Here is a 21,817-nt window from a genome sequence, read left to right on the forward strand (position 1 = left end):
GAACTGGCCCAGCACCTTGTCAAGCTGATCTAAACCATGTTCCTACCTAGAAAGGTTGGACCAGATGATCCAAGAGGTCCCTTCCCATGTGGCATTCTGTGATTCTGTGATGTTCCCACCACTGGTGGCATCTGGGCTTCTTTGGAGCAACTTTGGTTTGTTCTGGGAACTTCCAGGGCAGTAACCAGGAGCCAGGGCAAAGCCAGGCTGTCAAGCCACATCCCAGGGTGTTCTGGAAAATAAAAATATGCATTTATTTGGAGGCAGGTTCTCAAAATTTTGCATTATTGCCATCTCCTGCCTCTGCAGCAGCAGATGGTGGCTTTTCCAGCAGGGTGGTGGGGTTTGACAAATGCCACATTGGGTTGGCCAGGGGCAAGGTGATTCTGCTCCTCTGGTAGGAAGACAAGCACTTCTAGAGGTGCTTGGCTACTAAAACATATAATTTGGGCAGGGGACTGGTAATTGGACCAAGGATTTGGCACTTGGAGCTGACAGGGTCATTGTGGGGAGGGTAAGAGCCTCATCTCCACCTTGAAGCTGGAAGAGGCAGTGCCTTTGAGGGGCTGGCAGGTTCTGGTGGGGATAATGTAGAGAGAGATATAAATAGATACACTTGGCAAGCTAATTAAAAGAAATTTTTTTTTTACTTTAAAACCATGCTGTGCATGCTGAACAAACTAATTTCCTTTCCTGGGTTATGAATAGCTTTTGAGGTTATTACGATCTAGAAACAACTTAAAGCACTGAAATGAACACGTGTGGTAGATCAAGAAAGAAATTAATTGCACATTTTCTTACCTCCCACCAGCTTGGGGTCTGTGTCTAGTTCAGGCTCTTGTGTCTGGGTCTCATCTGCACGCAGTAGCAGGCAGTGCAGAGTTGGAATATATCTGTATATATTTTAAAAGGGAAATAAAAACCAACAAAACATCTGGGATTATCTGGGAAGCTAGGTTTGCCTGTGAAGAGCTTTTATTCCCCATCTTAAGTGTGAAATGTGCTGTAAAAATAGAAAGAAGGAGCCAGGAGATGCCTAAGCCCTTTGGTAAGGAATAAATCAACTTCAGTATACCATAAATAGACTCTTTGGGGGTCTCCACCAAAAATAGTGTTGTGTTTAAGGAATCATAGAATCATAGAATCATAGAATTAGCCGGGTTGGAAGGGACCTCAGAGATCATCTAGTCCAACCCTTGACCCACCGGAGCAGTTGCTAGACCATGGCACTGAGTGCCACATCCAGTCTTTTTTTAAATGTCTCCAGGGACGGAGAATCTACCACCTCACCGGGCAGTCCATTCCATAGCCTGATCACCCTCTCCGTGAAGAAATTCTTTCTAATATCTAACCTAAACCTCCCCTGGCACAACTTAAGACTGTGTCCTCTTGTCTTGTTGAAGGTCGTCTGTGAAAAGAGTCCAGTTCCCACCTCGCTACAGCCTCCTTTCAGGGAGTTGTAGACAGCAATGAGGTCTCCCCTGAGCCTCCTCTTCTTCAGGCTGAACAGCCCCAGCTCTCTCAGCCTCTCCTCATAGGGCCTGTGCTCGAGTCCCTTCACCAGCCTGGTTGCCCTCCTTTGGACCTGTTCCAGGACCTCTACATCCTTCTTAAACTGAGGGGCCCAGAACTGGACACAGTACTCGAGGTGTGGCCTCACCAGCGCTGAGTACAGGGGCAGAATCACCTCCCTGGACCTGCTGGTGACGCTGTTTCTGATCCAGGCCAGGATGCCATTGGCCTTCTTGGCCACCTGGGCACACTGCTGGCTCATGTTCAGTTTCTTGGCAATCCAGACTCCCAGGTCCCTTTCTGCCTGGCTGCTCTCCAGCCACTCTGTCCCCAGATTCAGATGAGCTGTCCAGCTCCCTTCCATCCTGTTATACTGTGTTTGCTGTGGTGAAAGGATCTTCTTTTCTTCCTCTTCCCTTGCTACACCTGATGCTCCCCTTTCCAAAGCAGAATGTCCCTGTTCCAGGGCAGCATTGCTCCCTGGGGGCTCACAAGTGTTGTTACAGCTAACCTGAAATAATTGGGATCTATCAGAAAAGTTTGGAGTCCAATAAAGAGCTAAAGGTTTGGAAAAAATCCTGCCTTTGAACCACCTGGGCTTTTCTCCATCCTCAGTGATGGGCAGGATGGCAGGAGGGATGCAGCCACAGAGGAGATGCTCACTCCTGGCTGGTGCTTCATGTTTTGCACTAAATACATAAGAACAGGCAAGGGGCTCCTGGAGACTGGGGCTGAATAAATGTTACACAGTGGCTATAAAATCTACCACAGAATCAACTACTTGAGTAGCAATTGAAATTAAAAGGGTAACAGGTTAATAATTTAGCTAAAGGATGCTCACTGTGTGTCAGCACTGGGCTGCAGAGGCTGTGGCTGTGGTGCTTGTGTGAGGTTTGGAAGTCCAGGATGCAAAGTCATTTTGTAGCTGTTATTATTTTGATTTTTTTTTTTTACTTTCTCTTGGAAAATATTGCAGTTCTTTTCATACAACCTTTGTAGAGCTGTCTCCCAAAATGTGTTCCTTGTGGGCAGCAGAGGCTGCCAGTTGCTGCTTGCCTGATTAGATCTGCATAAATACTCCCTGGTCCAAATCGGATTCAGTCCCTTGTAGCAAGTTCTCGGGAATTATGTTTATTAACCCAGCAGGAGTTAAGTGGATTTGCCAGGACCATCATCTTTCCCTGCTGCTCTCAGGGACTGGAGATCTGCCCAGGTGGCCAAGAAGGCCAATGGCATCCTGGCCTGGATCAGAAACAGCGTCACCAGCAGGTCCAGGGAGGTGATTCTGCCCCTGTACTCAGCACTGGTGAGGCCACACCTCGAGTCCTGTGTCCAGTTCTGGGCCCCTCAGTTTAAGAAGGATGTAGAGGTCCTGGAACAGGTCCAAAGGAGGGCAACCAGGCTGGTGAAGGGACTCGAGCACAGGCCCTATGAGGAGAGGCTGAGAGAGCTGGGGCTGTTCAGCCTGGAGAAGAGGAGGCTCAGGGGAGACCTCATTGCTGTCTACAACTCCCTGAAAGGAGGCTGTAGCGAGGTGGGAACTGGACTCTTTTCACAGACAACCTTCAACAAGACAAGAGGACACAGTCTGAAGTTGTGCCAGGGGAGGTTTAGGTTAGATATTAGAAAGAATTTCTTCACGGAGAGGGTGATCAGGCTATGGAATGGACTGCCCGGTGAGGTGGTAGATTCTCCGTCCCTGGAGACATTTAAAAAAAGACTGGATGTGGCACTCAGTGCCATGGTCTAGCAACTGCTCCGGTGGGTCAAGGGTTGGACTAGATGATCTCTGAGGTCCCTTCCAACCCGGCTAATTCTGTGATTCTATGATCTCTGCTTTCAACCTTCAGGCTGGGGTGCAGCCTCCCCCGTGCTGCTCCGCTCTAAAAAGGGTCTATAAAAATCCTGACACACCGTGCCTAGTTTATTGCCACTCAGTGATTTTGAGCTCCAATCTGCCTCTTTTACAAGCCTAATTTATTTTTTCCCCTGCCTGCCAGTGCCAATTTACCCTGGAATCAGAAAGTGAAGTTGGTCGCGATGCTGTTGATGATATAAAACTGGTATTGCATCCCTGGGTGGGTGTTTGTGGCTGAAACATGAGAGTTAAGGAAGGAAAAAGAGCAAAAAGATTTGACTTCTTGTAGACAGTCAAGGGGCCATGGTTATTAATTCTATTTTTTGCAATAAATTAACTCTAAATTTCAAGCACTGGATTTTTTACACCTTGCTATAAGCCAGGAGCTGAATAGAGCTGTGCTGCTCATCCCCAGAGATTTAAACAGATGTATCTGTCACAGGGAAAGAGATGTTTGGGTGTACTGGATGCTGCCTCTCATCAGCTTTAGGCTTAAAACAAACTTTATCTCAATTTATTTCCATCCCTACCTGAGAGATGTTCCTCTACATGTACCTCCCTCCACTGACTGAGCACCCTGGGCTGTGGGAGGTGTCCCTGCCCATGGGTTGGAACTGGATTATCTTTAGGGTCCCTCCCAAACCAGACCATTTTCTGAGTCTCCATAGAAGGGTTTGGGTCTACTGTAGAGGCCTGAATTTAGGTGGGATAACCCCCCCTTAGATGTTATTTTCATATTGAAGCTGCCTGGACACGTTCCTGGGTGACCTTCACTGGGTGACCCTGCTCTGGCAAGGGGTTGGACTCAGTGGTCTTTTGAAGTCCCTTCCAGCCCCTGTGTGATTCTGCAAAGGAATCATTTGTTGTGCAGGCATTGAGAAGGATGTAGTTCCAGCTCTGGATAGTCCTGCCAGCATCTTGCTGCTTTGTCTGTCCCATCTCAGGGAGGTGAAAGGCTGCATCAGTGCCATGGCCCTAAGGGAGGGAGCAGGGAGGCAAAGTTCTGCTGGGATGGTGATGTGGGGGTGACAGTTGGTTGGACTTGGTGATCTGAGGTCTTTTCTACCCTTAATGATTCTGTGAAAGGATGACAGTACCAGATGTGCTCAATCCTGGGAGCAAGCACAGAGATGGCTCTGGGCCACCAGTTGCCCCATGAGTGCAGAAGCCACTTCTGGTGAGCCCATGCACCATCTCTGGTGGTGGAGATTCTCTCACTCCACGAGGCAGTAGGGGGGTAGATGGTGTGTGATAGTGTTTTACCTAATTAGAGGCCTGATTCCGCTCACTACCATCTGGAGCAAACTCCTACTGTCTGCCTGCAGCACAGGGTGGGATAAATGTGGTTACGATGCCTGAGCTCCTCATAGTGCCCTCATCTCCAGGAACCTCCCAGGTGTCCTCAGATGCTCCTGTGGGACCAGACACTGCCCAGGTCCCTGTTTCACCCGTCCACGGGCTGTGTTTGCCCCACGGGAGGTGAGGAACATGCCAGCTGCCTGTCCTGCCAGCTCCACACAGCCAAAGGGAGCCTTTGAGATGAGAGCTGCATCACCACGCAGGCAGGAGGGATGGAGCCTGGTTGTGCACACACGAGGGGGGGGATTGGTTGTGCACACACGAGGGGGGGAATTGGTTTGAGAGCACAAGCTTTGGGGAGCACCTTTGCTGGCTGGGATCTCCTGCCCCAGGGAGCAGTGGGCATTGCTGGGAGGGCTCTGTGCAAGGATGGAGACACCAGGCATGCAGCCTCTCCAAAGTTCACTCTTCCAAACGTGTAGCCATCAGAAGAGAGTCAAAAGTGTGGTACTGAATGGGGCTGCTTCCAGTTGGCGGCCGGTCACCAGCGGTGTCCCCCAGGGATCAGTGGTGGGCCCAGTCCTGTTCAATATCTTCATTGATGACTTGGATGAGGGGATTGAGTCCATCATCAGCAAGTTTGCTGATGACACCAAGCTGGGGAGAAGTGCTGATCAGCTGGAAGGCAGGAGGGCTCTGCAGAGGGACCTGGACAGACTAGAGAGATGGGCTGATTCCAACGGGATGAGGTTCAACAAGGCCAAGTGCCGGGTCCTGCACTTTGGCCACAACAACCCCATGGGGAGCTCCAGGCTGGGGACAGAGTGGCTGGAGAGCAGCCAGGCAGAAAGGGACCTGGGAGTCTGGATTGCCAGGAAGCTGAACATGAGCCAGCAGTGTGCCCAGGTGGCCAAGAAGGCCAATGGCATCCTGGCCTGGATCAGAAACAGCGTCACCAGCAGGTCCAGGGAGGTGATTCTGCCCCTGTACTCAGCACTGGTGAGGCCACACCTCGAGTACTGTGTCCAGTTCTGGGCCCCTCAGTTCAAGAAGGATATTGAGGTCCTGGAACAGGTCCAAAGGAGGGCAACCAAGCTGGTGAAGGGACTCGAGCACAGATCCTATGAGGAGAGGCTGAGGGAGCTGGGGCTGTTCAGCCTGAAGAAGAGGAGGCTCAGGGGAGACCTCATTGCTCTCTACAACTCCCTGAAAGGAGGTTGGAGCCAGGCGGGGGTTGGGTCTCTTTTCCCAGGCAACTCTCAGCAAGACAAGAGGGCAGGGTCTTAAATTGTGCCGGGGGAAGTTTCAGGATTGGAGATTAGAAAGAATTTTTTCACGGAAAGGGTGATCAGACATTGGAACGGGCTGCCTGGGGAGGTGGTGGACTCTTTGTCCCTGGAGACATTTAAAAAGCGACTCGATATGGCACTCAGTGCCATGGTCTAGTGACTGTGGTGGTAGTTGATCAAGGGTTGGACTCGATGATCTCTGAGGTCCCTTCCAACCCAGCCTATTCTATGATTCTATGAAAAGGAGAGCTTTGTGCCAGCTGTTGGGCATCTCCAACTAGAGAGCCTGGCAGCGCGTTATGGAAATATCTTTTTCAATTGACTGTCGAGAAACTTTAAGAGCCTGAATGGTGCTGCTCTGAGTTACAGCTTGGTTATACGCCAGCAAAAACCTGCAGCACAAATCTCTTGTTGTGCACAGGGCATGAAACCACCACCATGTGGTCGTGTCCATTCACAGTGACCAAGGTGGCCAAGTCTGGGTTAGAGCATGGACAGGCTTTGCTTTTTCTTGTGCCCCAAATATTTCAGTTCAGGCAGAAGTTGTAACACTCAAGTAGTGAAATCCTCCCAGGATTTGAGGTTGGCTGGGCATAGGGAAATATTCTTTTCAGTCCAATGTTTGGTACTTATCTCCTCTGCCTAGGGATGAGGGAGCAGTTGCTGCTTTTCCTTCAGAAAAGTGAAGAGATGAAGTTGTCCCACTGGGAGTCTTAGAAGCTTTTTATCCTTTTCATGAGGCTGGTGCCTTCCTTCTGCTTCGTGGAGAGGTTGGGCCCTGCAAAACCCGAGACATAAGAACAATCTTCTAGTGAGGAGCAAAAGCTTCTGTTGTTGGCTGAGGGGGAACCATCCTGGAGGTTTCTAGTGTCTCGGGAGGGGCAGAAGGCCATGGCTGAGGGGTCTCCAGCCAATCCCACCCTGGATGAACAGGATAGAGCAGCTCATGAGGGTTTCCCCATCCCTCCTTTAGCTTTGGGGTGCTGCTTGATAGTTTAGGAGTTCTGAAGATGATCTGTCAGGGTTTTCTGGAGAACTCATTTGGTACATGAGCTCCTTCCTTAGCTGGAGGGGTTTGGGTTTGGCACTGACATTGCAAGTCCAACTTCTCATGGATGGGTGCTGGGGGGACCCATGGGTCCTGTGTCACTCTCGAGGTATTTTTGGCAGCAATATTGCCCTTGTCAGTCCCAGAGCTGCAGATGCTGCTGCTTGGTAGGGTTCTGTATGGGTAATGAAGAACAATTCATTAAATGAATCAGTGGGGAGAGGTTAGGAAGACAGATTGTAATTATTATCCAAATGAATCCTGGCCTTGGAGTTGGATCCTGGCACCTGTTAAAAGGCTCCAGGCTCCTGCAGCACAGAGCTTGTCCGTGGGTTGGTGCTGGTGGAGGTCAGGAGGGAGGAATGCAACACACTGATACTCACCTTCCTCCTCTTCCCACACCATCTGCTGATTCCTGAGGGCATCGTCCACTTTTTTATCTTGTCTGACCTTATTCAGTGTGACTCTGGTCATATCCTGGTCCCAGCCTGAGGTGTCTCAGGCTGTTGACCTCGTTTCACCTGTGCACATTGGTAGATGCCAAGTGGCCTCAGAGTTGTGCTGGGCCATTGATGAGAAACTTGTTAAAAAAAAAACACCAAACAAGACAACACATCCACCCCCCAAAACAGCCCCAAAACCAATAAAAAGAAAAGGTTGATGTTCTGCACCGTGTTCCTGGAGGATCCCTGGTTGGTGTTCTGCAAACTGAGTCCTGGGAAATTCTGAGCTGTTCGTGGATTAATTTGTGTTCAAGTGGAAGATGAACCTTTGTGGCATCCTGCAGATTTTGTTTCCTCCATTTAAAAATGTCATCCTGGTTGGACAGAGCTCCTGTTGCATCATTCTGCTTCAGTTTGTTCTTTGTGGAAGTAATGAGGGCTTGATGGGGATCAGAGAAGAGGGGAGCAATTTGCTTCATCTATGGACCAATGTAATTCTCAAATAACCCAAGCTTCACCATTACAGTTTATTCATTTACTGCCAGAATATTAGTGCTATATTTCTTTTTAAATATCCACTCACCCAGTGCTAAATTGCAGTGATGGCTATTGGGGGTGATTTATGGAGGCTATAAGGACCCTCTGTAAGTGCTCACAATTCAAACAAATGCTTGTACCAGGATGCCATTACAGGGAGTGGCTGATGGCACAAATAAGGAGAAGGCAACATCTTGTAATGGATTAAATGTGGGAGTGTGTTCTGCCTCTGCTTTAGTTCTTGAAGGGCAGAGTGTAGGGTATGAACTGGGATCCACTGGGCGACTTTTAATGCCACTCTAGAAAATAAATCATAGAATCATAGAATCATAGAATTAGCCGGGTTGGAAGGGTCCTCAGAGATCATCGAGTCCAACCCTTGACCCACCGGAGCAGTTGCTAGACCATGGCACTGAGTGCCACATCCAGTCTTTTTTTAAATGTCTCCAGGGACGGAGAATCTACCACCTCACCGGGCAGTCCATTCCATAGCCTGATCACCCTCTCCGTGAAGAAATTCTTTCTAATATCTAACCTAAACCTCCCCTGGCACAACTTAAGACTGTGTCCTCTTGTCTTGTTGAAGGTCGTCTGTGAAAAGAGTCCAGTTCCCACCTCGCTACAGCCTCCTTTCAGGTAGTTGTAGACAGCAATGAGGTCTCCCCTGAGCCTCCTCTTCTTCAGGCTGAACAGCCCCAGCTCTCTCAGCCTCTCCTCATAGGGCCTGTGCTCGAGTCCCTTCACCAGCCTGGTTGCCCTCCTTTGGACCTGTTCCAGGACCTCTACATCCTTCTTAAACTGAGGGGCCCAGAACTGGACACAGTACTCGAGGTGTGGCCTCACCAGGGCTGAGTACAGGGGCAGAATCACCTCCCTGGACCTGCTGGTGACGCTGTTTCTGATCCAGGCCAGGATGCCATTGGCCTTCTTGGCCACCTGGGCACACTGCTGGCTCATGTTCAGTTTCTTGTCAATGCAGACTCCCAGGTCCCTTTCTGCCTGGAAATTACTTTTAAAAGGTCCTGTCCAGTGGCAAAAACTGGTTGTGAAGGTGGAGATGGATGTGTTCGGGGTGTTATGTGTTATGTGGTGTGCAGCAGCTTGCCAGCAGTGCATTTGGGCTGCTCCTAATTTGTAAAAGAAATAACATTAATGGCAGCACAGGACCATCTCAGCCTCAGGCAGTACCTAGGACCTCAGTAACTTCTTACTGGGAACAGCAGACATGTGGAAAAGCAGAGCTGACATCCCTGCTGCTCCCAGAGTCGTGCACCAGTGGTGCCTGGGGAGATGTGGGCAGACATGGGATGTGTGGAACAGAACATCTTCCTCTTTCCCTTTCCCTTTCCCTTTCCCTTTCCCTTTCCCTTTCCCTTTCCCTTTCCCTTTCCCTTTCCCTTTCCCTTTCCCTTTCCCTTTCCCTTTCCCTTTCCCTTTCCCTTTCCCTTTCCCTTTCCCTTTCCCTTTCCCTTTCCCTTTCCCTTCTCTTCCCTAGGTTGGGAGCTTCCCACTGACACCATGAGGGATGGGGAATATTTATGGGGAATATTTTGCTTGCCTGCAGTGCCTCGGTGCCAGGTTTCCCATAGTGCAAACCCAACATGAGTGGAAAGAGAAATTTGTGGCTACCCCGTGAGGGTGAGAAGGTACCAAGGTGTCACCTGTGTGTTCTCCCTCCTGCTTTGTGTCAGTGTTCTGAAGGAGCTGTGCCTTACCTGCTGTCTCTCGAGGCTGATTGACCAAATGACCTTCTCAGGATCATGGGTCTGTGAGATTTTATTATTGTTCTCCCAGAGTGTTTGTAGGGCTGGAATACCTGATGGTGTCCAACGAAGAGGAGGTCAGGTTGCATCTCCCTCTGTATGCTGCAAGGACTTGTTTGCTTCTTCCCTTTTGTGCTCAGGAAGGGGGTGAAGCCCTTCCTGCCCATCTGCCATCTCCTTACCAAGCTCTCATTCTGGGCTTGCTCTCCTTTGGAACAGATCCCCTTAGGGTCTCACGTTTCAGAAACCTCTTTGTTGTAGGCATCCCTTGCCATTTCCTCTCCGAAGCCATCCCTCCCTTTTCAGGAATTGTGCCACTGCCTCCTGCCAGGCTGTGAACAAAGGGACCCTCAGGATGCCCTGGAGCCAAGGAAACGGAGCTGTCCTCACACCTGGAGTGAAGTCCTGGCATGGATCACAGCCATGGAGGGCTCAGGAATGGCCCCAGGAGAGCTGGGAGCTAGGGGAATGTGTCCCTCTGCCAAAAGCTGAGAAATAAGGTCATCTTTCCTCCCAAACAGGATCTTTTCCCTATTACCTCAGCTGTGTCTCTGCCCAAACTCATCTCCGCTCTCCCCAGGCCCTTTCAGCTCCATCTTCCCCTTCTCCTCAGCCCATCTGCCAGGGCTTTTTGTTTTCCTTTTCCCTGTGATGCTGTTGGATGCTGTTGGATGTAGCTGGAGAGGAGAGGGGTCTGGGAACCTTTGTGTCCCACAATTGTGAGGAAAACAATTGCAAAGGCTGCTCCTTTGCTCTCTTCTCTGTGGTTAGCACCTTCATCTGACAACTGCTGCCTTGCCTTCTCAGTCAGCTCTAGCCCACGCCTTTGTCTGCATTTAGAAAGTAATTTGCAGCCTTCAAATTACTTGCTTTTACCATCATTTTGCTCCCTATTGAAAGAGTCATTTGTCAGTGGATATGCTTGTCCTGTGTGTGCTGCCTGTAAACTGAAACATCTCCTCCTCCTGCAGCCCTCCAGCCAGGCCTGCTTGCCTTTGGAATCCCTGACTTCTGGGTACTCTTGGTTTGACACCCAACAGGATGCAGATTGAGATCTCAGAGCTTTTCCTGGTGGTGGCTTCTCCCTTGTTCATGGAGCCTGTTGGAGACACCTCTGTCGTCCAGCCTACTCATTTTTCCCCTCACATCCTAAAGAATCACAGAATCCCAGAGTGGTGGGGGTTGGGAGGGACCTCAAGAGATCATAGAATCATAGAAATAGCTGGGTTGGAAGGGACCTCAGAGATCATCTAGTCCAACCCTTGACCCACCGGAGCAGTTGCTAGACCATGGCACTGAGTGCCACATCCAGTCTTTTTTTAAATGTCTCCAGGGACGGAGAATCTACCACCTCACCGGGCAGTCCATTCCATAGCCTGATCACCCTCTGCGTGAAGAAATTCTTTCTAATATCTAACCTAAACCTCCCCTGGCACAACTTAAGACTGTGTCCTCTTGTCTTGTTGAAGGTCGTCTGTGAAAAGAGTCCAGTTCCCACCTCGCTACAGCCTCCTTTCAGGGAGTTGTAGACAGCAATGAGGTCTCCCCTGAGCCTCCTCTTCTTCAGGCTGAACAGCCCCAGCTCTCTCAGCCTCTCCTCATAGGGCCTGTGCTCGAGTCCCTTCACCAGCCTGGTTGCCCTCCTTTGGACCTGTTCCAGGACCTCTACATCCTTCTCTCTTCCTTCTTTTTCATGCCACCATTTCACAGGATCAGAGAATGGTTTGGGTTGGAAGGGACCTTAAAGCCCCCTCAGTGCCACCCCTGCCATGGGCAGGGACACCTCCCACCAGCCCAGGGTGCTCCAAGCTCCATCCAACCTGGCCTTGAACTCTTCAGGGATGGGGCATCAACAACCTCCCTGGGCAAGCTATTCCTGTGTCTTACTACCCTCATGGTGGAGGGTTCCTAATCTCTAACCTAAATCTTCCCTCTTTCAGTTTAAAACCATTCCCCCTTGTCCTGTCCCTACCCTCCTGGGTGAAGCATTTGATTTATCTTCCTGTGGTTGGGGTCCCAGGACCACAGCTGGGGTGAGCTTCAGGCCCTGTCACTTCAGATCTTTTGTGCTGGATCAATGAGTCCTCTCTGGAGTGGCACACTGCATCTTGTGCACATCAAAAGCCCCAGGAAAAACCTGGATTTATTTGGCTACAGACATCAGCAGTTAGATTCTCACTCAGCCTTTACATCGTGCCGTGGCTTTCCCGGGGGACTTGCTTATTTTCCTTGGGTTTTCTTCTACTGCAAGTTTTCTTCTTGCCCTGTTTTAAACTCCCCAGATGAGATAATTTTGCCTTTCTGCCTTCAAACCCATCTGCAGGCACTGGCTGCTAACCCAGCCTTGCTGCTCAGCTATTCCCAGCTCCAATGGTTAATAGGGCAGTCACCTCTTCAGAGGGGATTTTCACTCACATAGGAAATCTTTTTTTAAAGGCATGTTTATGTTTCCTGCACACACTTCATATTCTCTGCATCTTCTCTTGCTCCATTTGCAGGTATTTAAACCCAAATGTGGCTTCATATTCCTCTTCCTTTTTCCCCACCTGCTCCCTGGTGCTGTGGTGACAAGGCAGACGTCAGTGTTTGAGGGGAATAAATTGCTGATGCCTCCAGCTTTATGAATCATCTTGGGGTCAGATGATCTCAGTGGCTGTGTTAAGGACTTGTGGTTTCTGACAGGTCTGCAGCCATCGGGCTCCCCTCACCCTGAATATTCATGATGGGTCCTTGCTGGTTGCTCACTGGTTACAGAACCTGGACTTGCCAGAGCTAGGAAGCAGCAGAGTGACTCCAAGACAACTCCTGCTCCCCGTTTCACATTGGTGCTTGTCAGGAGTCACCACATGCAGTGGTTGGAGGGGATTTCTAAGTGGCTCTGAGCCATTTTATCCTCTTTTACCAAAGGAAGAATTTCTCCACCTCTCTGTGTTCCCCAGTCTGGCAGTGCCAGGCATAGGAGGGACTTGGGGTGTTTTCATCTTTGGTTTTCCATGTGTTCTCCCAGTTCAGGAGAAGGCTGAGCACAGGACTTGTCAGCATCCTACTGTTGATGTCACCACAATCCCAGATGTCCCATCTCTACTGCCCCACCAAGAGCCACCCCACTTGGAAGCCCATGTCTGCCTCCTGCTGCAGAGCTGCTTGTGGCCTCACAACCACCACTTGGGTTTTGCCTAGTATTTTTTTTCAGGAGAAAGGCCAAAATGAGACTAAAGAAAGAGGCAAAGCAGTGGAGGAAGACTTTCTTCATTTGGCCGAGTGTTTTTAACTCAACTCATTGTTTGCCAAGTAGCAGTAGAGTGAGGAATTAATGGGATATTGCATTTTTTGGTGTCAGCTGAGCACGGCCACCATTCCATTGCTGCCTTTGGGTGGAAAGCAGTGACATGAGCTTTGTCTGCAGGGTTTGGTGTCCAGGAGGTGGATGAGATGGAGTGAGAATGGACTTCTGTGCTGGTGTTCCCATCCTTTGGGGATGAGCACGGAGATCTGCAGCACGGGTGGGTTGGGGTGCTTGAGGAATTGGTTTATATTTTAGTACAAGCTCAACCACAGTGTGTGTGTGTGTGTTCCTGGGAGACTTAACATGACACAGCTCATATGCAGAGCAACTGAGGCAACTGGGCTTATTTATCTTTTATTTTCCATAAGAACACAATAAGGGTTGAACTCTGTTAGATTTATCTCCTGACATTTCCCTTCCAGCTGCAGTGTGTGCCCATTCCTCATCCCATCTCTTGCCTTCAGGTGGGAGGAGGCAGTGATGAAATGGGAAATGTTTTATTATTTCTCTCTTCTCTCCTCTCAGGTGTTTACAAAATATGGGAAATGCTACATGTTTAACTCAGGAGAAGAAGGAAGGCCTCTTCTTACCACAGTTAAGGGTGGGACAGGCAATGGACTGGAAATCATGCTGGACATACAGCAGGATGAATATTTACCAATATGGGGTGAAACAGGTAAGATCTTCCTTTTGCTCCTGCAAACGTGCGATGTTCTGGGGGTTTGTTTGGAAGGATCATCCCATCCTGCCCAGCCAATGTATACAAACAGCTCTTGGAAGTGAGCCCACAAGTTGCTTTTCTTCTCGGTTTCTGTGGCTGCCAGTTGGGACCAGCATGTCCAGTTAGCTGACCAGTGAGTGATGGACTTGGGTGTCTTGATGCTGATGACTGGGAGGCCTAAAAGGAATGTTATCTCTTGTCCTCTGGTGTTTGACAAGAGGTGTGGTGTCCCTTTAAGGTGCCCCAGCATATCCTTCTGTAGTGAGACAGGACCAGGTGCCCTGAGTTATTGATGAGTGGGTGTGGGTTCACCTGTGTCTGGCCTCCGTCCTGAGCATGTGCAGGAGCAGGGGGCCAAGAAGAGAGCAGCTGACACCCACAGAGGGGGCTCTCACTCTTCAGTGAGGATGGAGAAGCCCACAGCTCGAGGAGCCCCAGGAGCAGGCAAGAAGGGGTAGATCCCAAGGCCTCAGGAACAGCCCTAGGACATCGTCCAGGAATGGGCTAAACCCCGAGGCCTCAGGAGCAGCCCTAGGAGCAAGAAGGGCTCCTTCTGCTACATCCTTCTTCCCTAGAAAGAGATTTTTGGGAAGCCATGTTCAAGGTGGACCTCCAGCTGCTGTGTTCTCCTCTGGCTTGGAATTTGGGCACATTTGTTGTCTTTGCTGGGGCTGGAGCTGCTGGGTGGACCAAGGGCTGGGCTCGTTGTGCTCAGAGCCTTTGGGATGGATGGCATCTCTCCCCTGACAAACCCAACTGGGTTGGGCATCTTCCCATGCAGTCCAGCAGCCCTCCAGCCCTGGCATGGAGCCGGGCAGAAGATGCTGACCAGAAAGGCTGGGACCAGGTGTCATCTCCTGGGTTGAGACAGCAGCAGGACATGGAAATGTTCCTCCTGCAAGGGCAGCTCAGCTCCTCCCACTGCCCCAACCATGCTGCCAGAGTGGGAGTTGCTGGTACCACTGGGAACAGCTTCTTTAACAAACCCAGCCTCAAAAACAGAGTCATAGAATCATGGAATGTCAATTGGAAGGGACCTCAAGGATCATCGAGTCCAACAGTGAGTTGGAGGCTGGGATGGCAAGGGACAGCACAGAGTGACATGTGCCACCAAAGCCACCCCTTATCAGTTCCTCAGCAGTGCTGGCTGTGGTTCCATGAACCCCTGCTGACATTTGAAACAAAACATCAAAAAAAGGTTGGCACAATGCTTGGTTTCTCTGGCAGCTGCAAGGCAGAGCCTCCCGCGGGGAGTTTTTCAGGATGAGGTTGTGTTTGTTGTGGGGCATCAGGAGAGGAGCCAGGAGCACATCAGGCTGAGTGCTGTCATTGCTCCATCACCTTCTTCAAACAGACCCCCCCTGAGCCCCTCTCAGGCTGCTCCGCAGGGGCAAAGAGTTGCTCATGTTCGTTCAAACTTGAAATTTGTTTGTGTGGTGTTTGGTTCTTAGACTTTAAACAGATTCCCATGGTCCTGTCCATCATTTCCAGCTGCAGAGGCTTTGCTAACGTGAGCTTTGCTTTCCAGTTTTTAGCTGGGACTCCAAGTCAGCCTGGCCTGGCCTGGGTGAGGAGACTGGCTTTGGAATCATCTTTTCTAACTTGGTGTGTTTGGTTGAAGTCTCATCCTTCTTAAAGCAAACCCAGTTGACAGTGCAGAGGGGAAGATGAGGGGTTACCTTGGGGGAGCCCATAGGCAGCTGGGACAGCCACCCTGTGAGCTCTGTGTTCAACATCATTGGGGTTGGGACCTCTCTGAGGTTCCCCATGGAGGCACAAACCTTGTGTCTCCACCTTCCTGGGTTTTGGATCCTGAGATTCCCCATGAAGACACAAATCTGTGTCTTCACCTTGTTGGGGTTAGGACCCCTTTGAGGTTCCTCATGGAGACACAGAGTTTGTGTCCCCATTTTCCCTTCAGGCTTGCTGTTTGGAGCTGCCTTTTGGAGACACTTTAGGAGGAACCCATGTGGTGCCTTTAGAGCTTTTGTTTCTCTGTTGCTGAGATGCCAGGAAAAGCAGAGCAGCCTCGGCTGGGCAGAACAGGCTCTGCTCACACAGGAGGCAAAAAAAAGAAAGAGTCAAGTGGAAAAGTGAGCTGGGAGGACAAAGGATGAGGGAGGATGAAGCAGGTCTCATTCCTGCTGTCTGACAGGGAATAATCCAGAGAGGGAAGCAGAGGGAGGAGGTTTCCAGTCTGGTACCTCCATGCCTGTGAGCATCACTCTCATCAGAGGTTTGGTGGGATGGCAGCTTCTGCTCTGGTTGTTTTCTTCAGACAGCTTGCAAGCCCTGCAGAGGTGTTGGAAACCTGCCCAAGGCTGTGGACTTGAAATCTGAGGGGGAAAGGAAAACAACCTCAAGTGCTTTCATTGGTTTTCAAAAATCTTGTGGCTTTTGGTGTTTTTGGAGTCCAGACTTCACTTCTGATGATGTGTGGAAGGAAGCAATGGGTCTCTTTGATTTTTAAGATGCCTCTGATGATATTCTGCCTCCCTGTGACCTCACCACTGCCAATCCCATGTGCATTTCACATGAATTGTAGTCAGCTGCAGATTAGAGGCATTGGGAGAGATTTCATGTAACCTAGAACTGATTTGATGCTACAGGGATGGATCCTGCTGGGATAGTGAGAAGGTCTCTGCCTGACCACAAAATGCTGTAAGATTAAATAAGGCTCTTGGTATGGTAGGAGAAGCTCCTAGATTCATTGGAAGCAACTTTGGCCATGTTCTTACAGGTCCAGGTAGGACTGGTACTTGACTTTGAAGTTGGTAAAACATTAACCTTTGCTTGTCAACAAGAAACTCATTTATCCTCCAGGTTGGTACAAGCTGTCTGCAATCTTTTGTTGAGCTCTCTGGACACTACCAGAATAAAAACATTAACTATAGTGGTTAATAGTTGCTGTTCCCATGGAAACATTTAACTCAGATCTTAGTAGGTAAGTGAAGGAGTTGATGATTTCCAAATATTTGCATAATAATGTAAATGTGTTTGGAATTAAATCTTCTCAGCTGCTGCCACTGGGACTGCTCAGACTTAGCTCTTTGTCAGGGGCAGGCAGCTCCTAGCAGGGATCCCAACCTGTGGAGAGGGATGGGAGTGGATGTGGGATGAGATCTTCCCATTGCAGTGCCAAAGCCACCTGTGGGTGAGGTCCAGCCAGGGGGATGTGTCCAGGAGCTGAGGTTTTGATTCCCAGTTATTGAATGCTGATGATCACCTGAGCTCTTCCCTTCATTCTTTAACTCTTCAGATGTTTCTGCAGAAGGGTATTGCTGCTCCATTCCCCCAGGAGTCATCCTGAGCCCAGCAGCTGCTTTCTTATTGCATCTTTGGCAATGACTTTTGTGTAGTTGAGTTACTTGACCTTTTTTCTCTGGTTTCCAACTTCTGCAGCATCTCTTGAATGTGGCTGCTCAATACCTTCCCTTTCCCAGTTGTTTGTCCCATGTTCATCCAAGTTTTCTGGGGCTATCTGTTGTCCCCACTGAGTTGCCATCTCAGACATGATGTTGTACCCCACGACCCAACCTCCATCCCTCCAGGGAGGTCTTCACTTAGAACAACAGCCATTTCTCTGCCCATCCTGGTGGCTTTGGCTCATGCTTCTTGTAAGGATCTGTCCTGTGGGAAACAACCCCCAGAGAGCCCTCCAGCCCCAGATCACTGCCTCTCCATCCCAACCAGGGCCAGGACAACCCCTTGGGACCTTTCCTCCTGAATCCCCCTGTCCCTCAGACCCTTGTTGACAAGAAGAGTTGAAATTCTGTTGGATGCAGGGATGGTTTTCATCAATGGCAAATTCACACTGTGGCATCTTGGTCTGCATTGAATCCCGGAGCTGCTTTGCTTTTTGCTGTGGCTTTGGATTCACCACAAGGCTCTTCCCCTTCATGAACAGAGCTGCCACATGAACTCCAACTCCTGAGGATGTTTCTTTCTGGAACTGTCTTTTGCAATGCAAACAAGAGAAGGAAAGTTCATAGCTGGGGTTGGGGCTGCCTCAGGAGCTCCTGCCACCGTCTCACGTCAGCACGTCCCGTGTAAGGCAGAAAGTGATTTAATTGTTACTAACTTGGCAAACAAAATGAAGTAGATTTTCCAGGCAAAAAAGACCTTTCTTGAGTATCCGTTAATATCTTGGGAAGCTGAAATATCTTGTCTAACAAGCTGCTTGTAATAGAAAAATATACCTTCAGCTCAAGTGTCTGCATATGGGAGCCCATTAGTTGAGCATGTTAAATTTATGTGCAGTCTAATTTTGGAGTAAGGAGCATATGCAGACTGCTTCAGTCTTGGTTTTCAAGTGCAGAGAAAGGGGTATTTTGACTGTGTCTGGATGTCATGGTATCTGGCAGCCTTGCCATCTTTGGGTGTGCAAAAATATTGTGTCAGGACTGTCAAAATCATGAGATGCATGGAAAAAAAAAAAACCTGAGGATAGGAAGACAAAGAAATGAAAGTCTCTGTGTATTGAATTTTGCACTTTGCACCTCCAGGAATTTCTGCTTTCTAGAATTTTACTTTAACTACAAAGGTTCCAGATATGAAAAGAATAGGAAACTTGTGGCTGAAGTCTTCACATCACCCATGGGCTTTAAAGAAGGCCTCAAATACTCCTGGCAGGAATCATGATGCAAAGAAACCCTCCCAGTCCTGCATGGGGCAAAAATACAGGATGGAAATAATTCATACAAAGGAAAAAAAACCTCCTTCCAGTGACTGAGGGGGAAACAGCAAGCCCTAGACTTGGGATAGCTTAGCAGCTGTACACATGATGGAGAATCTCCTGGAATTCCTGGTGATGTCTTCGGATCACAGGATGAGGCACTGGGAGTGCTGGGGCTCCCAAGGGTGTGTGGTGTGTTCCACTTTGTGGGGACAGTGGCAGAAATCCCAGAATCCCAGACTGGTTTGGGGTTGGAAGGGACCTTAAAGCCCGCCCAGTGCCACCCCTGCCATGGGCAGGGACACCTCCCACCAGCCCAGGGGGCTCCAAGCCCCATCCAACCTTCAACACTGCCAGGGATGGGGCAGCCACAGCTTCTGGGGGCAACCTGGGCACCCAGGGGCTCAGCACCCTCACCCAAGAATTTCTTCCTCATCTCCAACCTCAATCTCTTCTCTTCCAGTTTAAAGCCATTTCCCCTCATCCCATCCCTCCAGTGTCTTGTCCCAAGTCCCTCCCCAGCTTTCCTGGAGCCCCTTCAGGCACTGGAAGGTGCTCTAAGGTCTCCCCATGGGATCCTTCTCTTCTACAGCCTCAACACCCCCAACTCTCTCCCCCTGGCTCCAGAGCCTCCTCTGGAATGGCTCCAGCAGCTCCATGTCCTTCTGCTGCCCATGAAGTGTAGAGTAACAAGGCAACCAGGTGCCTCTAATTGCCAAGGAGTGGGTGTGAGCTTGTATCAAGTCCACCTGTGCCTAGTTAGGGCAGGCCTAACTAGGCATGAGCAGGACCAGGGGGCCAATAAAAGGTGAGGCTCACCCCCCTCAGGAGAGCTCAATCTTGGGCTGGGCAACAGAGAGGCCAGTAGCTCTTCGAGCCACAGGACGGATCTAGGCTAGTTCCACTCTGTGAGCTATAGACTTAGAGCACCGCTCACAAGTCTCTATGATGACACCTGGTTAGACCTCTGAAGTGCTGATCCCTAAGAAAGGTTCATCTCACTACAGTGAAGAAGTTGGAATTCAGCCAAGGTTCACCACCACATCAATGCCTGACATTCATGTCCTGCTAAGGGATGTCCCAGCGCAGAGGCAGAAGCAGACCATGCTCTCAGCACCTCCCCATCCCCATGGTCACAAAGAGCCCACATCCCACTCTGGGGCTGCTCACAATCAAATATTAAAGAAACTCTTAGTTTCCGATGGTGACTGATTGGGAAGGGAATGTGCTTTGGGTATAATCTGCCTGGAGTGGGCCAGGGGGGTGTCTGTTGACCCAATATTGGAGTGCAGTAAATCGGAAATCACTGAGGCAACAGGGATGCAAATAAGAAAGAGAAATGGAGAGTTCTGCCTTTGGGTTCCTGGAACCCTTGGATCAAAATGAACATTTCAGACCAATGGCCAGAGTAACACTGCATGGACAGGGGAAAAAAGGGGGAGATACAAAACATACTAAAAATTGCACTGAGCAGCAGCATGAAGTCTGTAAAGCTGGAGGCTTCAGTCTACTTAGGAGTCTGGCACATGGTGTCATGAGCTGCAGGTATTTATTGTAGTGACAAACATGGGCTACAGGCAAGAGTTTTGATCAGGTCACCCAGAGGAAGATCTCAACCCCCTGAGAGGAGGTTGGAGCCAGGGGGGGTCGGGCTCTGCTCCCAAGGAACAAGGGATGGGACAAGAGGAACTTTTGGCACAACTCAAGTTGTGCCAGGGGAGGTTTAGGTTGGAGCTTGGGGACAATTTCTCCCTGGAAAGGGTTGTCAGGGCCTGACCCAGGCTGCCCAGGGCAGGGCTGGAGTCCCCATCATCCCTGGAGGGGTTTCAGAGCCTGGAGATGTGGGGATGAGGGACATGGGGCAGGGGTGGCCTTGGCAGGGATGGGAGAAGGGTTGGACTGGATGGGCTCAAAGCTCTTTTCCAGTCAAAAATCAGTTCTGTGATTCTGTCTCACCCCTGTCCCCTTGCAGATCCAACTTATCTGGGTAGCAATTTATTTGTGCTGCCCAGCAGGGATTTTTCACACTATTTCAGAGGGTGGGTACCAACAAAAGTGTGGATGCAGTGGAAGAAACATCTGGTGGTGGCTGGTGGGAGTCCTTCTCCTGGAGGCTGTGGTTTGGGAAGAGGAAAAGCTCTTGGGGTGTGGTGGGAGCTCAGGACCCAACCTCTGCTATGCCTGAGGGGCTGGGTACTCACCCTGCTGTCACTGTTGGGGAAACTGAGGCATTAATCTAAATGAGCCAGAGGTGCAGGTGGTTTCAAGGACACTGAATTTCTATGATGCTGCTTTTCTTCCTCATTAAAGCCACCTTAATTCCGCTGATCTCTTTCCATTTCTGAATTAATTTTAGATAAATTGAATTAATGTGGCTTTAATTTTGATCTGGGGTTGTCACGCAAGCCCTGATGGTGTAGAACGTAGCTTGGGTTTGTTTGCAGCTCCTGGGTGTTCTGTTTGGTTCCTCTTTGAGTTTCTAAAATGGATAAAAGTGGTGGTGGTGCCATCCCTGCTGGGAGGAGCAGCAGTTCCCAGCTGGCCCTGACCCTCCCAGGCCTGCATCTCCCCAGGGGTGCTGGGGGGGGATGCTGGTGGGGGGGTGCTGGGGGAGATGCTGGTGGGACGTCATTCCAACACGGGCATGAGCCTTGCTTTGTGCACAGCTTTGGGTAGGTTGGATTTTAGAGCAAGGATGTCTCAGGTTGGTTGTTTTTTTTCCTGGTGAAGACCAGTCTATCAGGGCTGTGGTGAGGCATCTCCTGCCTGGTTTGGGTTTGAGGCTCTATATGAGCATCTCCAGGGCATGCCTGAAGTTTAGGATCCTCCAGGCCTCAATTAGAAGGAATTTGCAGCACAAACAGTCCACATTCAATCATTATAACAAGCCCCAAGGTGATGCTTTGGTTCAAGCTCACCAGAGCTCTGGTAATTCCTGGGATGCTGCAGTGGAAAGGACTTGGGGGGGCACAGGGGTGACCCTAGGCAGGTGCTGGTGGCTGGAGACCCCATGCTGATGCATGAAAATTCAGCTTGCAAGAATTTACTGATGCAGACACGTCTAGAGTGTTTCCCTGGTTTCTTTATTTTTATTTTATCTTATTTTATTATTTAATTTTCTCTCCCCCTGCCCTCTAAGATTTGCCCTGCCAGGCAAAGCAGACTGAAGAAGCCCTGGCTCTGCAGAGCATCGCTCCTGCTGGTTTTACTGCAAGGATTTGTACACAAGGAGGGGCTCAGATGTCCCCTCCTCTGTCCCCAAAGCCTCCCCAGCTCTGCCTCTCCAGCCATGCATTAAGAAGCCCAAACTCTGGAGCATTTGGTTTGCCAGCTGTGGAGATGCACAAAGCATTTACTGTCATTTACTTGTGCGTATTAATATGATA

The 21,817-nt window shown here is 49.9% G+C and overlaps 1 protein-coding gene across 1 annotated transcript in view; it reads left to right on the plus strand.

Annotated features, from left to right (window-relative positions):
• Nucleotides 1-21,817, plus strand: part of LOC103525242 (acid-sensing ion channel 2) — a 479,998-nt gene that overhangs the window by 421,004 nt on the left and 37,177 nt on the right. Inside the window, exon 2 of the mRNA XM_008490176.2 lies at nt 13,561-13,711. Coding sequence (XP_008488398.1) covers nt 13,561-13,711 — 151 coding nt within the window. The remainder of the gene's footprint in view (nt 1-13,560; nt 13,712-21,817) is intronic.

Source organism: Calypte anna, chromosome 27, assembly GCF_003957555.1.
Source record: "Calypte anna isolate BGI_N300 chromosome 27, bCalAnn1_v1.p, whole genome shotgun sequence".
Lineage (NCBI taxonomy): Eukaryota > Metazoa > Chordata > Aves > Apodiformes > Trochilidae > Calypte > Calypte anna.